Below are 15,692 nucleotides of genomic sequence, written 5' to 3'. Positions count from 1 at the left end.
TATTTATTATAGCTAAAATATACTTAATTAATTAATTAATTAATACCATAATAATTAAAAAGTTTCAAAATGTATTGGAATAATAAACATATTTGCCTATTTCATTGTTTATTTTTTCCCAGTGCAGTTAGCCCTCCTTATCCATGGATTCTGGATCCAAAGATTCAACCATCCACACCTTGAAAATATTTTTAAAAAATATCCAAAAAGCAAACCTTGATTTTGCCATTTTATATAAGGAATGCCAATTTACTACACCATTGAATATAATGGGACTTGAGAATCCACAGATTTTGGTATCCATGGCAGGTCCTAGAACCAAATCCCAGTAGATACCAAGAGCCCAATCCTGTTTTATTTGGGGTTCCCATTTTGCTAGATCATATTTATGTTCCCATAAACCAAAACAAACAAACAAAACAAAACAAAACAAAAAACCCAAGCATATTCTTCCTAACTGATCCTTTCTCTAATTCTCATGGTTAGCTAATTTTACACATTTGGTCACAAACTACACTGAGCCCACTGTATCAGCTGCCTAGCCAGCCACAGACTGGAGCACTGGCGAACGCTGATGCAGGCACATACACTTTGCCACACACTGACTAATATGGGCTTCAGCTCCTTCATTTTTCCCCAATCCACACAGTGAGGGGGACTCCCATGGATGGGAAGGGATCAGTCATGGTATTTTCACTTTTTAAGTAAGTGGGGACTTACAAAGTCAAGCAGTTTAAATTATTTATTTATTTAATGTCCCATCTTTCTCCCATCAAGTGATTCAATGGGCTTACTCTAGTTGGGGGATGCTAATTGGATTCATGCCAAACAAATACTTCACATTCATTTTCATTTCCCAACCAAGTTGTTAAGATGATATCTTAAGATGCTGCAAACAAATGCCCCTTGCAGAATATTATACAATTAAAGCACTGGGATGATTTGTTAGGAATCTTGCTGCAAAAGAATAACAACTATACAATAAACTCTGAGCAATCCTATGCTTTAGGCCAGGGGTTCCTAACCTTTTTGATTCCCTATATCTATAGGAGAGGCCCTAAGAAGCATACCCTGTGTCTTACAAGTAATGGTGTTCAGGAGTATATATAAGAATATATTCTTATTCTTTAATTTCATTCAATTTTTATTTCTTTCATTTTCATTAATCTACCTCTATAAACAGAATCTTAAAACTCCCGGTAAGACAGAAGAGTTAGAAATGAGATAAGCTGGTCCATAAATTTGGTTGACATTAAGAAATTAAGCCTAAACTAGTGGGCGGCAAGTTTCTACTCCTCTTCCTGATGGTTTGGCAAAAACTGACTCTCTTTCTGGGGGTGGGGTTTGGGTTAACCAGGAGCTATGCTGGCTTGGTTGCAAACAGAACTGAGCAGCATCTATGAAAGCTTTCTATGAATGGAGGATTCCCAGATGGGCTGCAAACATAGCAAACGTTTAAAGCCTCTCTTGCCTCCTCTTCTGCTAAATGTCTGATGCTAGGTAAGAGCTACCGTTCCAATTTGCACCACTTCCTAGATCATGTGTATACCACTCGCATAATAGTGACATTGAGTAATTCATGCTTTTTCTGAAGGCCCAAGACAGAACCACATGCCTATTTTTCACTTAAATCTTCCTGTACATGTTCAGGGAGGCAAGAATGAAAAGGAGAAAGCAATTTTGTGGTTTATTAATGAGGTATATACATCCAGGTACAGTTCTTAGAAATGAACACTGACTGGGCACTTCCATATTAACCAAAACTGCAGTATTCCATACAAATAAAACTCCAGTGTCTTTTCTAAGTAACTTTACTGCATTGTCTCAGCAAGGCTCCAAAGTAAAACTAGGGAGAGATAAAGCTGTAAAAAACTCACACTTGGTTTTCTAAGCTATTAACTCTGACTCCTTTTACTCTGACACAAGGGCCTGTTACAGACTGTCAAAATAAAGCTGCTTCGGGTTTCTTTGGAGGTATGCTGTTTAAATGATGCATGCATCCTAAGAATCCGGAAGCTGCACCAAAGCCACACTCCAGTGCTTAGGAAGGGAGTGTGGCATTGGCGCGACCTCCGGACTCTTAGGACCCATGCATCATTTAAATAGCATGCCTCCAAAGAGACCCGAAGCAGCTTTATTTTGGCAGTCTGTAACAGGCCTTATTTATTAAAACCACTTGGGCCTAATGACTGTCCTAATTTATACATATTCAGGTTTGTGTTTTGGAGTTCAGGGTCTTTTGAATTTTGGAATATATGCATATACAGAATATTGTGGAAATGATCCAAGTCTAAACTTGAAATTCATTTTTTTGTTTACACTGTATACAGAGCCTTAAGGTAATTTTATACTCAGCACTTTTAATAATTTTATGCATGAAACAGTATTTGTGTACACTGAACCATCAGAAAACAAAGGTGTCACTATCTCAGCCACCCATGCAGACAATTTCTGCATATTCCCGATTAGGGAGATTCAATGTGTATATTCTTTTAAGAAATATTTATTTTATCAACCTATACATACATTATATTGAGAACATATCAAATTAAAATTTGTCAAGTGTGTGTATATGTGGTGCATCTTCTGGTTCTCAGGCTTTTCAAGACCATGCCCTGTTGTTTAAAGACGTGGTTCTTAACCTTTTTTCTTTACCAGGGACCCCTTTAAAAATCTTTTGTTGTGGACCCCCAAAACTTAACTCGATTTAAAACCTGGACAACAACAACAACACCTGAACAATGAACTAATAACAATTACACTTTCCCCGAGAGGCACTGAAAGAGGAGGGAAGACTTCTTTCCCTGCATCTTCCCACCAGTTTGTGACTGAAGCAGATTGAACAGAAATGTGTAGGACTGCCCAGCCAGCCAGCAAGCCTTGGCTCTTGACATGTAGCCACTTTGTCAAGGGGAGGAGGTGAGCTGAGCAGCCTTCCAGCCTTCATGGACCTCCTATGTGACAGGCTTATTGCTTCAGCTTATGATTTGCATGTACCACTCATGGAATGAAACTTGTTGCCAACAGGATACTTGACCGGAAGCAGGTCACAGGAGACAAAGTAAATTTATTATCTTTTTTGACTTTCTGTGGACATGTAATCGATTCCTAAACACACACTTTTAACAAGCAAGAAAGAAAACTACCGTTATTTTCGTGTATGATTTTTAACACCAGACAAAACATTTACATGAGGTATTTTCTGCATTTCAGCTGATCAATAAAAGTATTTTGCTGCATAGTTGGCTTGAATATGTTTCCTAGAAGTTTTTCTTGCTTCAGCAAACCAGTTTTATCATTAGCAGTAGGCATGCAAATTCCTACAGGGTTTTCCTCCTATTTAGTGCTAGAGCTATTTATTTCCTTCAGAAACAGTATCAGTATTTTCAAAAGAAAATAAGAAGGTGGTTGAAGTATAATGAGGAGACAAAAGGATAGTCACAGTGAAGGAAGCGAAGAACACAGTCAATAGAGCTGAAACATAAAAATAAAAGAGTATTTAGATAGAAGAAACTATGAGATATAATGACAGCATTGGGATGGGATGAATATCTAAGATTTTAAAGTTTTGATGGACAAGAAGCAAAGCTTGCATGCAAATAAAAAGACAAAAATATTTCTGGAGAGAGGAAGAATGAGTATTTGCTTCAAAATAATAACAGAGCCATTAGGGCTGAAGGGCGGGATATAAATACCTAAATATAAATACCTAAATAAATAAACAACAACAATAATAATTTAACTAAATACTGTACTATGCTTTATAAGAAGCATAGTGTTATTTCTTGCTGGACTCCTTAAAATTCTGGATCAAAAGTGGCATATGGAGGAAAAACCACCACAATGAGGACAAACCACAGGAACAACACTAAGAGGTGATATGATAGCCCTGTTTAAATATTTGAAAGGATGTCATATTGAGGAGGGAGCAAGCTTGTTTTCTGCTGCTCCAGAGAACAGGACCCGGAGCAATGGATGCAAGCTGCAGGAAAAGAGATTCCAGCTCAACATAAAGAGGAACTTCCTGACAGTAAGGGCTGTCCGACAGTGGAACACACTCCCTCGGAGTGTAGTGGAGTCTCCTTCTTTAGAGGTTCTTAAACAGAGGCTGGATGGCCATCTGTTGGGGATGCTTTGATTTGGATTTCCTGCATGGCAGGGGGTTGGACTGGATGGCCCATGTGGTCTCTTCCAACTCTATGATTTTATGATCTTCTGAACCAGGAGGACGATGCTGAGCGGGGCCCAGAATGCAAACACAAAATAATGATTCATTTCACCACCATATCAAATTGACAAAAATCACCAGTATTCCAGAGCTGATCATTAATAATTAAGCAATCAATTCACCAGATGTTACTGATCAACTTCCATTCATTTCAGAGAGCTTGTATCCTTCCTTGGAATGAATGAACATTGTGTAGCACTTTGCTATAGATTTAATCCTGTACACAGTAAAAGGCATACAAAGTTACTGAAATGCCAAGGTATCTGCAGGCATAACTGATTGCAGGATTTTCCTTTTTAATCAGAATAAAGGAGATAAATGAAAGAGTAAATAATGTTTAACCACAATAAAGTCAAGCAAACAGGCAAGGCCCATATCTTCCCAGGCTGTGGGAAGTTGCACGGAGAGCACCAGTCACATGTAGAATTGCTGCATGTACTCCAGGGACAGTAGTAACAGCTTCATTCAGATGAATGAAGCACTTGGCAGGCACTACTCCTTAGCCAGCTTTGAGTACAATCTGCGCTGCTTCTACTGCTGCCATTGCCCTCTTGCACCATCTCCCTCTGGTTTCTGCACACCACCACCTTGCTCACAATTCTGTGCCCATTATGCCTTACTTATTGTATTAGTCTCAGCTATGATGGGGATTTCCCCCACCCCAAGAACTATACCACTGCCATCACTTCTGCAAAGCTCAGGTCCAAAACATACTACAGAAATTATCCAGTTTAAGACTGCTTTAAACGCCCTGGATCAGTGCTAAGGAATCCTGAGAACTGTAGTTTATTGTGGCACCAGAACTCTCTGACAGAGAAGGCTAAATGTCTCACAAAATGACAGTTAAAATAATTCACTAGCATTAAATCAGGGCAGTTAAAGCAGTCTCAAACCATATTATTTCTGCAGTGTTTCAGACCTCAGTTACTGTTACTGAAAGCACATGTGTCTACTATTGCTCTCTTCCCCATTCCTGTCTTTTTGGCACTTGCTTGTGCTCAGATACACTGAATGTTAGCGTAAGTTATGTTAGTACCAGTTCTTGGTGCTGCTTTTAAGAAACATAAAACCAGATTCTAGAAGCAAGTCACAATTCTTCTAACAGTGCTCCTAGTCCAGAGAATGCTCTCTTTGCATTGTCACCCAGGGGAGCAGTACAATTCTTGGAAATTTCAAGCAGCACCCTGAAGCTTCCCAACTCCAATGGGGAACATGCTGGCTTGGCCAGTGTGAATTGGTAGAACAATAGTCAAATAAACCCCTTACTTCTTTTCCCCACTAGAATGGAGGCAGAAATAGGAAATTAAGAAGGTCCTGGCCTGCAACTGTTCAGCCAAGCTTATCAGCTATATAACTGGAATGAATGGGCTGAAGCAGAAGTGTCCACATCCCTCTCATTTCCCACAGGAGGAAGTTGGATGGGCTTCTTTTGACTGTGTGTCTGAGGTGCCCTTATATTTTGGCTGCACTATGCCAAGCCAAGAATGGGTAGACATGAAAATATTTTTTTTGGACTTGTCCAGAGGATTTTTGCATCCCTCCTCAAAAAAATCCACAGCTATTATGTCCATTGGAGAGCTTTGGGTCCATCCTTTACTCTTAGTCTAGCCTAGCTCACATGACTGTTGAAGAGTGTTATTAGGGACATTCTCAGCACCCTGGAGAACAGCTTATGAACATAATAAACATTCCAATACAAACTCATATAATCAACATTCAGTTCATTACTGCAGACTCCCTACCATCAGGCCAGTCTGGTATAATGGTTATCCCAATGTCTTCGGAAATCCAGGCTTAAACCCGCACTAAACCATGAAATTCCCATCACACACACACTCTCTCTCCACTTTTAACTACTTCACAAGATTGTTGCAAGAGTAAAGTGAGTGAGAGAGATGAATCACGTAAACCCCTTGAGCTCACTGGATGAGAGAGCACATACTTTACAAATAATCAACATCAAGAGGGCACCGTCATATAACACACCTGTAAACAAAGGATAGCCATGCTTGTTTCTTAAAAGACCCCAACACTACAAGCTGTGTCATTTTTGCCCAAGGGTTTGTATACATGTGCACCTCCCCACCAAGCAGCACTACCTTGAACAAGGTGACAGACACTTCCCTTCTGTTATCCCAAAAAGTAGCACCAATGTCCATCATCTCACTATAATAAGGCTGCATCCACTACAGAAACAATCCAGTTTGAGACTGCTTTAATTGCCCTGGCTCATTGCTAGGGAATCCTGGGAATGGTAGTTTATTGTGGCACCAGAGCTCTCTGACAGAAGTTAAATACTACAGTCCCCAGAATTCCATACCATGGAGCCATGGCAGTTAAAGCAGTGTCCAAGTGGATTGTTTAGGCAATGCACAAAGAAGGACAACAGTAGAATATTCAAGAAAAATGTAGGACACGACCAAATAAAACCTAAAAACACTCCTATAAATGTAAATTCATGCTTCTTAGTCAGGCTCAAAATGGATGACATTTGGAATTCCTCCTCAACAGAAGGCCGAAATGTAGGACATGTCCTGGAAAAGGAGGATGTCTGGTCACGCTGAATGCTGCCTGACACGCACACAGCAGAGGCAGTGAGCACAGTGGGTGCCTATGCCTCCAGAGCAAAGCAAAGCAGATAATAATAATAACAGTAATGATGATGATGATGATAAAGCCCAGCACAGCAAAACAAACAGGGCCAATCAGTGATTCTCCAGCCTTGCTTTCCTGGAGATGTCTGCACTGCAGCCCATGCTGCGCCCACACTGCAGCAAAAATCCAGTCTCACACCACTTTAACTGCCATGGCTCCATGGTATGGAATCCTGGGAATTGTAGTTGGTTGTGGCACCAGGGGAGAGCTCTATATGCCTCTCAGGCTGCATCCAGGGTGACCAGGCATCCTCCTTTCCCAAGGACACATCCTTCATTTCAACCTTCTGCCCAGGAGGGATTCCAAAACACCATCCATTTTGAGCCTGACCAAGAAGCATGAATTTAAGGACAAATTCTTCCAGAACATGGCTGCATAAGCCTGAAAAATCCACAAAAAAACTAAGCATGAAATTACATTTCTAGGAGTGTTTTCAACTTTCATTTGGTCATGCCCTCCATTTTTTCTTAAAGGCCTTCCATTTTGCAGTTCCTCGTCCTTCTCAGCAGCCAAGACATATGGTCCCCCCACCACCGCCACAAGCTGCATCCACATTGCCCTAAACCATCCACTTCGACGCCACTTTAAACTGCCCTGGCTCCACGGTCTGGAAATCTGAGGCCTGTAAAAACCAGGGAGAGATAAAGCTATAAGGAACTCGTACTTGGTTTTCTAAGCTATTAACTCTGACTCCTTTTATTCTGACACATATTTATTAAAAACCACTGGGGCCTAATGACTTTGTCCTAATTTATACATATTCAGGTTTGTGTTGTGGAGTTCAGAGTCTTTTGGAATATATGCATATACAGAGTATTGTGGAAATGACCCAAGTCTAAACTTGAAATTTGTTTATGTTTTGTATACACTTTATACACACAGCCTTTTTATACACAGTGCTTTCAATAAATTTTGTGCATGAAACAATACTGGTGCAAGCTGAACCATCAGGAAAGCAAAGGTGTCCCTATCTCTGCCACCCATGCAGACCATTCCTGAATATTCCCAATGAGGGAGATTCAACCTCTAGACTCTTTTAAGAAATATCCGAGTTATCAATATATACATACATTATATTGCAAAGATATCAACTGAACATTTGTTGTGTGTGTGTGTGTGTGTGTGGGGCACATCCTCTGGTTCTGATTGTTTTAACAACCTAAATTGTATTTTATTATTGTTATGTGGGAGTTATTATGTTGTTTGTGTAAGAAAGGAGGGAACAGTGGGATTTATCCAATATTGTATGAATTTAATATGTTGTAAGCCACCCAGGTCTCTCTTATTGGGAGGCAGGATAGAAATAACATTTTATTGTTGTTGTTGTTGTTGTCATTATTATTATTAATGGATCTCAGGCTTTTTGAGACCTTTTCTTTACCAGGGACCCCCTTTAAAAAATTTTTTTGTTGTTGTGGAACCCCAAAACTCAACTCAACATTTAAAACCTTCCCAGTGCCCTGCTGTTTAATGATACGTTATCCGACACATCCCTAACCTTGGCAGCTTTAAAGAAAGCTGTCAAGGCAGACCGTTTGCGACAGGCCTTCCCTGAACGACTGGCCCAGTTGTCCCCACCGATATATGGATTGTTCCAGTGGCTGCCCCATGATGTCCTGGTCTTGCTGCTGCTGTCTTCATTATTTTAACTGCTATTTATTACAGTTTGTTGTTTTGTGGAGTCGTTTTAAGGAGGGAGAGGATACTGGGGTTTATTTTATTGCACTGTATGACTTTTTTAATGGACGTAAGCCACCTTGATCTTATTGAAGATAAGAAACAATCATTATTATTATTATTATTATTATATTACATTATACAATATTATATATAATTATATATTATATCATATTATAATTTTATTATTATTATACATTATATATAATTATATATTATATCATATTACATACTATTATAATGTTACTGTTGTTGTTGTTATTATAAATAATCATAGTAATAATGCTCTTTATACCCTGCTTTTCTGTCGCCAAACAACCAACGCGGCTTACATTTAAAAAACCATTTCAATAGACACATAATATCCCACCCCCTAAATTATTATTATTATTATTACTACTATATTGTGGTGGCACCCCAAAGGAGCCTCTCCACAGAGGAGGCTACAATGTAATATAAGTAATTATAATATATTATTATTATTATAATATATTATTATTATGTCATATAAACTCCCTGCAGCTCCCAGGATCCTAACTGCGTGGCGCCAAGGCGGTTTAAAGCGGCGTCGAAGCGGATTATTTCTGCAGTGTGGATGCAGATGTCGGGTCTTTCCTTCCTCCTCTTCTTCGTCTTCCCTTTCCCTGGTTTCCCGCCGCGGCCTTTGCTTGCGCTCTCCTTAAGGGGCAGCACTGCCTCCCTGCGAGGAAGGAAGGAGGCACCCGCAGGGAGGGCGGCGGTGCTGGTGCCCCTGCTGCTGCTGCTGGAGCAGCCCCACTCCGCGTGCCGCCGCCGCAGGGCCCTCCTTCTCCCGCCATTGGCAGCCAGAGGCCTCCTCCTTCCCTCCTCCGTAACGGACTCACCTGACGGGCCTAGACATCTTGGGGCACGGTGAAAATGGAGGCCCCTGGGCGACTGCGGAGGCCAAACGAGCCGAGCAGGGCCTCGGATCCCCGGCCTGGCTCCCTCTCCCTCCTCCGCCGCCGCCTCAGCGTCGCCCTCAGCGGCCGCTTACTCCCCCTGCAAAATGGTCGCACTTCGTCCAGCCGAGAGAGAGAGAGCGAGAGGAGATGCGCCGAGCTGAGCTGAGCTGAGCTGAGAGGGCGGCGCAGCCTACTCCGCTGGTCGCTCCTCCCCCTCCTTCCCTCCCATTGGGCGCCTGGCCGTGCCGGCGTCTCCCATTGGCCCGTTCGAACGCTCTCCTCCACCAAGGCCCGCCTCCTGCCTGGCGAGCGGGAGGGAGATGAAGGGCGCGCGCCTTGCTCCCTCGGTAAAGCTAGTGTGAGAGGAGCGGAAGCCAACAAGTCTGACGGAGCGGGACGCGGCCGGGGATTGAGGGCGGCAGATTCGCCAAAAGGATACTCTCTCAATCCCCCTCCCCTCCTCACACACACACAGGCAGACACGCACTGAGCATGCGCAGTGCTGCCATGCCTGCAATGTGTCTTGAATGTTCCCTCTGAGGAACCAAGAAGGCTGAGGAGGGGGAGGAGGAGCAAGGTGGCCAAAGTGTCCTCCATTGTGAGCATGACTAAGAACAGGGTGGCCAGAGGTCCTCCTTTTCCTGGACAGGTCCTCCATTTCAGCCTTCTGCCCAGGAGGAATTCCAAAATGTCCTCCATTTTGAGCATGACTAAGAAGCAGGGAGACCAGAAGTCCTCCTTTCTCCAGGACATGTCCTCCTTTTCAGCCGTCTGCCCAGGAATAATTCCAATATCTCCTCTATTTTGGGCATAGCTAAGAACAGGGCGACCAAAAGTCCTCCTTTCTATGGGACATGTCCTCCATTTCAGCCTGTGGCTGTCGTTCTTGGGTCCTGTACTAGTGCTGTTAGAGTTAGGACTTGTTCTTTTTTTTATTCTTGCTTTTCAGCCTTTTGTTGCTGATGAGTAGCCACTTAATCCGGGTGGGAAACTACCATCTCAGGGCCACACAGACTGCTAAAAATGCCAAACACAAAAGCCAGGGGCTCTAGAACCTGTTGATAAGATGATTGCAGTACTTGCTTCCAGGAAAGGCAGACTGAAAAGCTCCCCCACATCATCATCACCATCATCATCATCATCATCGGTCGGGCGAAAGAGCAGGTCCAAGAGGTCTAGATGGGGTTGTTGTTGTTAGCTGCCCTTGAGTCAACCTCAACTCATGGCAGCCCTGTGGATGAGACATCTCCAGGAACCCCCGTCCTCCACTTCCTTGTCCAGAGCCTTCAAGCCCTTGCCCATAACCTCTGGTTGAGTCTATCCATCTTGTATCTGGCCTTCCTCTCTTTCCCTACCATTATTGTTTTTTCTAGTGATCCCTGGGGCTCCCAAAAAGCACTTGGGGATCACATGGGACTCATGGGCTGCATTTTGCCCTCCCATATATATATGTATAAGGTTGCTTGAGAGTGTCTGTGAACATGCACAGGCCTAGTACCAAAGGCCTATGGGAGGAATATGTCACAGAGCAATCTATGAAAGCAGATACTCTGCTGCAGTCATTCGTCTTTAAATTGCCCCAGGATCCACGGCTGTTTTAATTGTAGAAATTCACTGCTGGGTTGGTTAACTATTGCAGTAATGCAGTCCAATGTTCACTCAACTCTGTTGCTTCAGATACAGCTAACTTGATTCTTCATTTTATGATCATATTTTTAAAAGAATAACTCAAAAAGTTAGGCAATCTCTGTTTATTTAGAGGTAAATCCTATCATGTAACTATCACCCAGGTTAAAAGTTTGTAGAGTTGGCCATGGGGGGTGGGGTGGATGAAGTACATTAAAACATTTGTCATAAGCATGTTCCCAAAGAAAATCCAGAATCATGCTGCCTGAATTTTGGATATCTTTCATAGACTGACATAATAAAATCTTATGATGGTGTTTATCAGGCGTAACGTTTATAGTTATCTAGGAGAAAGCACCATCAAAACTACTGATACTTCTTTCTGCTTGAACAACATGCTTGGTCTCTTCGTACTGTCATACTGGCTCTCCATTCACATTCAGAGCTCTGATTTTTGAAGACTTTTCTTCCCCCTGTTTAGGTTATAAGAAAAACTAGTGGGGGAGCCTCCTAGCTCTCCATTCACTTCTCCACTCCAGAATGCTGTAAGTGTACTTTCACTGGTGGAAGCATCCATCTCCCAATGAACTGTGTCTCTCTCTCTGTGTGTTAATATATATACAACTGAGCACAAAAGTTAAAATTGTACAAGCCACTGAATTCCCTATTACCATGTACGGATGTGACAGCTGGACAGTGAAGAAAGCAGATAAGAGGAAAATCAATTCATTTGAAGTGTGGTGCTGGACAAGTGTGCTGAGGATACTGTGGACAGCCAAAAAGGACCAACAAATGTGTCCCAGTCCTAGAACAAATCAAGCCTAAAGTCTCCTTGGAAGCCAAGATGATAAAGTTGAGGCAGTTGTACTTCGGCCACATCATGAGAAGGCACAACTCATTGGAAAAGACAATAATGGGAAAGGTAGAGGGAGGTAGAAAGAGAGGATAGACACATGCTCGATGGATGGACTCTATTAGGGAGGTCATGGGTATGAACCTAAGGAGAGCAGTTGAGGACAAGGAGTCTTGGAGATGCTCAGCCACAGGGTCACCATGAGCCAGGTTCAATCTGAAGGTGGTTCACAACAAACAACAAACTCAGCAGAAGGGAAGGGAGTGGAAAGGAGGGGGCAGAGTTGTGTCCTTCCCAGTAGGCTCAGGCAAAAGCAAATTGTTGCACCTTTTCCAGATTTCTATTCTTTAGCCTATTTGTTGTGGTTTTCATTGTGACAGCTGTGGGCAGGTGCATGAGAGGTGCAAGTAAGGCAGCAGGAGGGGATGGAAGGGAGGCTGGGGCTTCTCATTTGGGCTTCTCCATTATCTTGGCTTCCTGCCCAAGAGAGCCACAGCAGCAGAGAAGCCAGAAGGGGCATGCACCTGGTTCTTCACCTCTGGTAACTTGGTTCCTTTGGCCGAGAGAGCCACAGCAGTGGAGAAGCAGTGGGCACTGGTGGCTCCAGTGATCTGCTTCTACTGCTCAGCAGCTAGCCAGGTGGGGAAGGGAAGCAATGAAAGCGGGAAGGGGAAGAGTGCATGGCACCATGCTGCTGCCTTCACCAGCACCTCCTATTCTGGAAGGGGCTGCTGAGTGGCAGCAGCACTGCACCCCTCCACACAATGGTTGTCATCCCCCTGCTGAGGTGTCTCCTGGTACTGTCTGCATTCCTTTTGTGATGGGCCTGCTCAGACTCCACAAGCCAAAATAGCCAGTAGCTGACTCATCCAAGCCCTGAAACTAATATAGTAAAGCATAAGAGCATTTAAATGATCAGGTAAACTCATCAAGTCAAGTGAACCGGTTTTAAAATGCTTCTGCAAGTAAACTTTTCACCTGGCACCAAAAAATAAATTAACCAGACAGCATTATAAAAGCTTCTCTGGAAACTGAATTCCAAAAGTAGATTGCCTTACCAAAGTCAAACCCACTCAGGTGGGAAAGCATTCTTGATAGCTCACATCACCCTTTGGAAAGACAATTTGGTACACAATCTTGATTTTGTGCCAGTGGTATTAAGAGTATTATCACACTGCTCAAGTTCTTGTTTTCTTGTAGGACTATGGCTGCCCTTCCTGCATCATTAGCTCAGGATAGCAGATGCTCTCACCACAACACTAGGAGCCAAGGATGACTAAATTCTAATTGCATTTTCAGTATCTATGCTACTCGCTCACTCCTGTCAGGGATATTTCTATGGCCATTGAACAAAGCAGGACAGCAGCTGTTTGGGAATGCAAATAAGCTGTGGATCACAAAAGGTCTCCTACAACTAAGAAGTGTTAAAATACTATGAGAATGCATATGCATAAAGTACTACTACATTATGTTATGGTGTTTATTCCCAATGTGCAGCAGTTATGGACACTAAATATTGGGATGGCTGTACTGAGAACCTAACTGCTATTCCTTCCTTCCATTAATTTAGTAAATCCAGCTGTTTTCATCAACTATTTTAAAACTAATGTAAATCATCTGTGGTCATTATTTTTTCCCCTTAAGTTTCAACTGTAAACCAGCCTTTGTACATTCTTCCTTGATTTCCTTCAGTGATTGTTCTAAAGTCTTTACTATTTCCTGCTAGTAGTATGGTATCATTTGTATATCTTGATGAGATACATGATGTTCCATCCTCCAATGTTCACATCTCCTTCCTCCAGTTCTAATCCTGTTTTATGTATGATATGTGCATCATACAAGTAAAATAGATAGGCTTTATATTCCTCCTTCATCTAGAACAGTAATTCCTAAACCTTGGTCCCCAAATATCACGCCCCAGGTCCCTTACCATTGACCCTCCTTGCCAAAGCTTCTGGAAGTTGGTTTAATAGCATGGTGTATGTGTGTGTGGTTTAGGATCACTCATCTAGGCAGTAAAGCCCAATTTTATATAGAATCATAGAATCATAGAATCATAGAGTTGGAAGAGACCACTAGGGCCATCCAGTCCAACCCCCTGCCATGCAGGAAATCCAATTCAAAGCATCCCTGACAGATGGCCATCCAGCCTCTGTTTAAAGACCTCCAAGGAAGGAGACTCTATCACCTTCCGAGGAAGTGCATTCCACTGTCGAACAGCCCTTACTGTCAGGAAGTTCCTCCTAATGTTCAGGTGGAATCTCTTTTCCTGTAGCTTGCATCCATTGTTCCGGGTCCTGTTCTCTGGAGCAGCAGAGAACAAGCTTGCTCCCTCTTCAATATGACATCCTTTCAAATATTTAAACAGGGCTATCATATCACCTCTTAACCTTCTTTTCTCCAGGCTAAACATCCCCAGCTCCCTAAGTCGTTCCTCATAGGGCATGGTTTCCAGACCCTTCACCATTTTTGTCGCCCTCCTTTGGACACGCTCCAGTTTCTCAATGTCCTTTCTGAATTGTGGTGCCCAGAACTGGACACAATATTCTAGATGGGGCCTGACCAGAGCAGAATACAGTGGCACTATTACTTCTCTTGATCTAGACACTATACTTCTATTGATGCAGCCTACATTAACTCCACAGCAAAAAAGGTCCGGTGGGAACATAACAGACTGTAGGGAAGATTTTATTTTCTTCTTTGCATGCAAATATCTTAGCCCACTTATGACAACAGCGCATAGGATTGCTTGTGACTGCATGAAAAAAAGACCCCAGCACACAACAACAAACCAAATATATCTCACACTGCTCAAACTGTCTGTGGCTAAATTTTGTGCCAATGTGTCATTGACCCTCCCTTCCAAACCATTCCTCCAAAACCTTTGCAATGTATTTTGGAAAACAAGAGGCAATCCATCTGATCATTTATGCCATGCATCAGTTTTCAATTTCTTTGCCATTCACCATCCCCTTTAAAACAACCACTCTGTGAAAGGTCTGGTGATCTATACAGAAGACTTCCAGAGTCTTCTGTGGAAAGGACCTTTCAGATTACTGGTAAAGCATCTTAAGTACTAAAAGATGTTTGTGCCTCTTTACAACTGTCTAACTGAAGAAGAAGAGCCCTCCCTCCGGTCCAACTGCCTTGGTCCAGGCCTCAGAGGGAGAGAAGAATGCTGGACCTGATCCTCTCCCCCCCCCCCCCCTCACCATTCCCTTCTCCTTTTGTGTCATGTCTTTTAGATTGTTAAGCCCGAGGGCAGGGAACCATCTATTATCCCCTCTGTTGTAAACTGCTTGGCTTCCCAGTGATTGGGCGCTATATAAATAAATCCTATTATTATTATTATTATTATTATTATTATTATTATTATTATTATTATTAATTCGAGCCACTTTTTCCAGTACAGAAGGCCTGACTCAGCCACTAGATAGATAGGAATACTCATCTGGAGCTATTTCAAGTAACTATCAGTAAGAACCGCAGGGAGGAGGATTGTGAGGCCTTCCAGATGTTGCTGAACTACAACTGCATCTGGAGAGCTGCATGATTACCCTCCCTGAAATAGTGGGTGTAGATGCAGATAAGAATCCCCAATTCTATCAAAGCATGAATGAGATAAAACTGCTGAAATCCAAAATCAATTACTGCAAACAAGTCAAATACATAATTTAATTTATTGTTCATTATTTCAATACTGCATTGGTTGTTGAATGGCATACCTAAA

General features: G+C 42.5%; 1 protein-coding gene across 2 annotated transcripts in view; it reads right to left on the bottom strand.

The window, feature by feature from the left end:
• The window catches only part of NUCKS1 (nuclear casein kinase and cyclin dependent kinase substrate 1), a 37,640-nt gene extending 27,983 nt beyond the window's left edge, over positions 1 to 9,657 (bottom strand). The window contains exon 1 of one of the 2 annotated variants that reach the window (XM_089514503.1): positions 9,424 to 9,657. In XM_089514503.1, the coding sequence (XP_089370629.1) occupies positions 9,424 to 9,440 (17 nt within the window). In that variant the 5' untranslated portion in view covers positions 9,441 to 9,657. The remainder of the gene's footprint in view (positions 1 to 9,423) is intronic. The other variant, XM_089514504.1, reaches the window with a different exon arrangement.
• Positions 9,658 to 15,692: the final 6,035 nt, after the last annotated feature.

Source organism: Sceloporus occidentalis, unplaced genomic scaffold (genome assembly GCF_023333645.1).
Source record: "Sceloporus occidentalis isolate IW3139 unplaced genomic scaffold, rSceOcc1.0.p SCAF_3, whole genome shotgun sequence".
Classification (NCBI taxonomy): Eukaryota; Metazoa; Chordata; class Lepidosauria; order Squamata; family Phrynosomatidae; genus Sceloporus; species Sceloporus occidentalis.
Note: the sequence above shows the minus strand (reverse complement) of the source record. Positions and strands in the feature narration are given on the sequence as shown.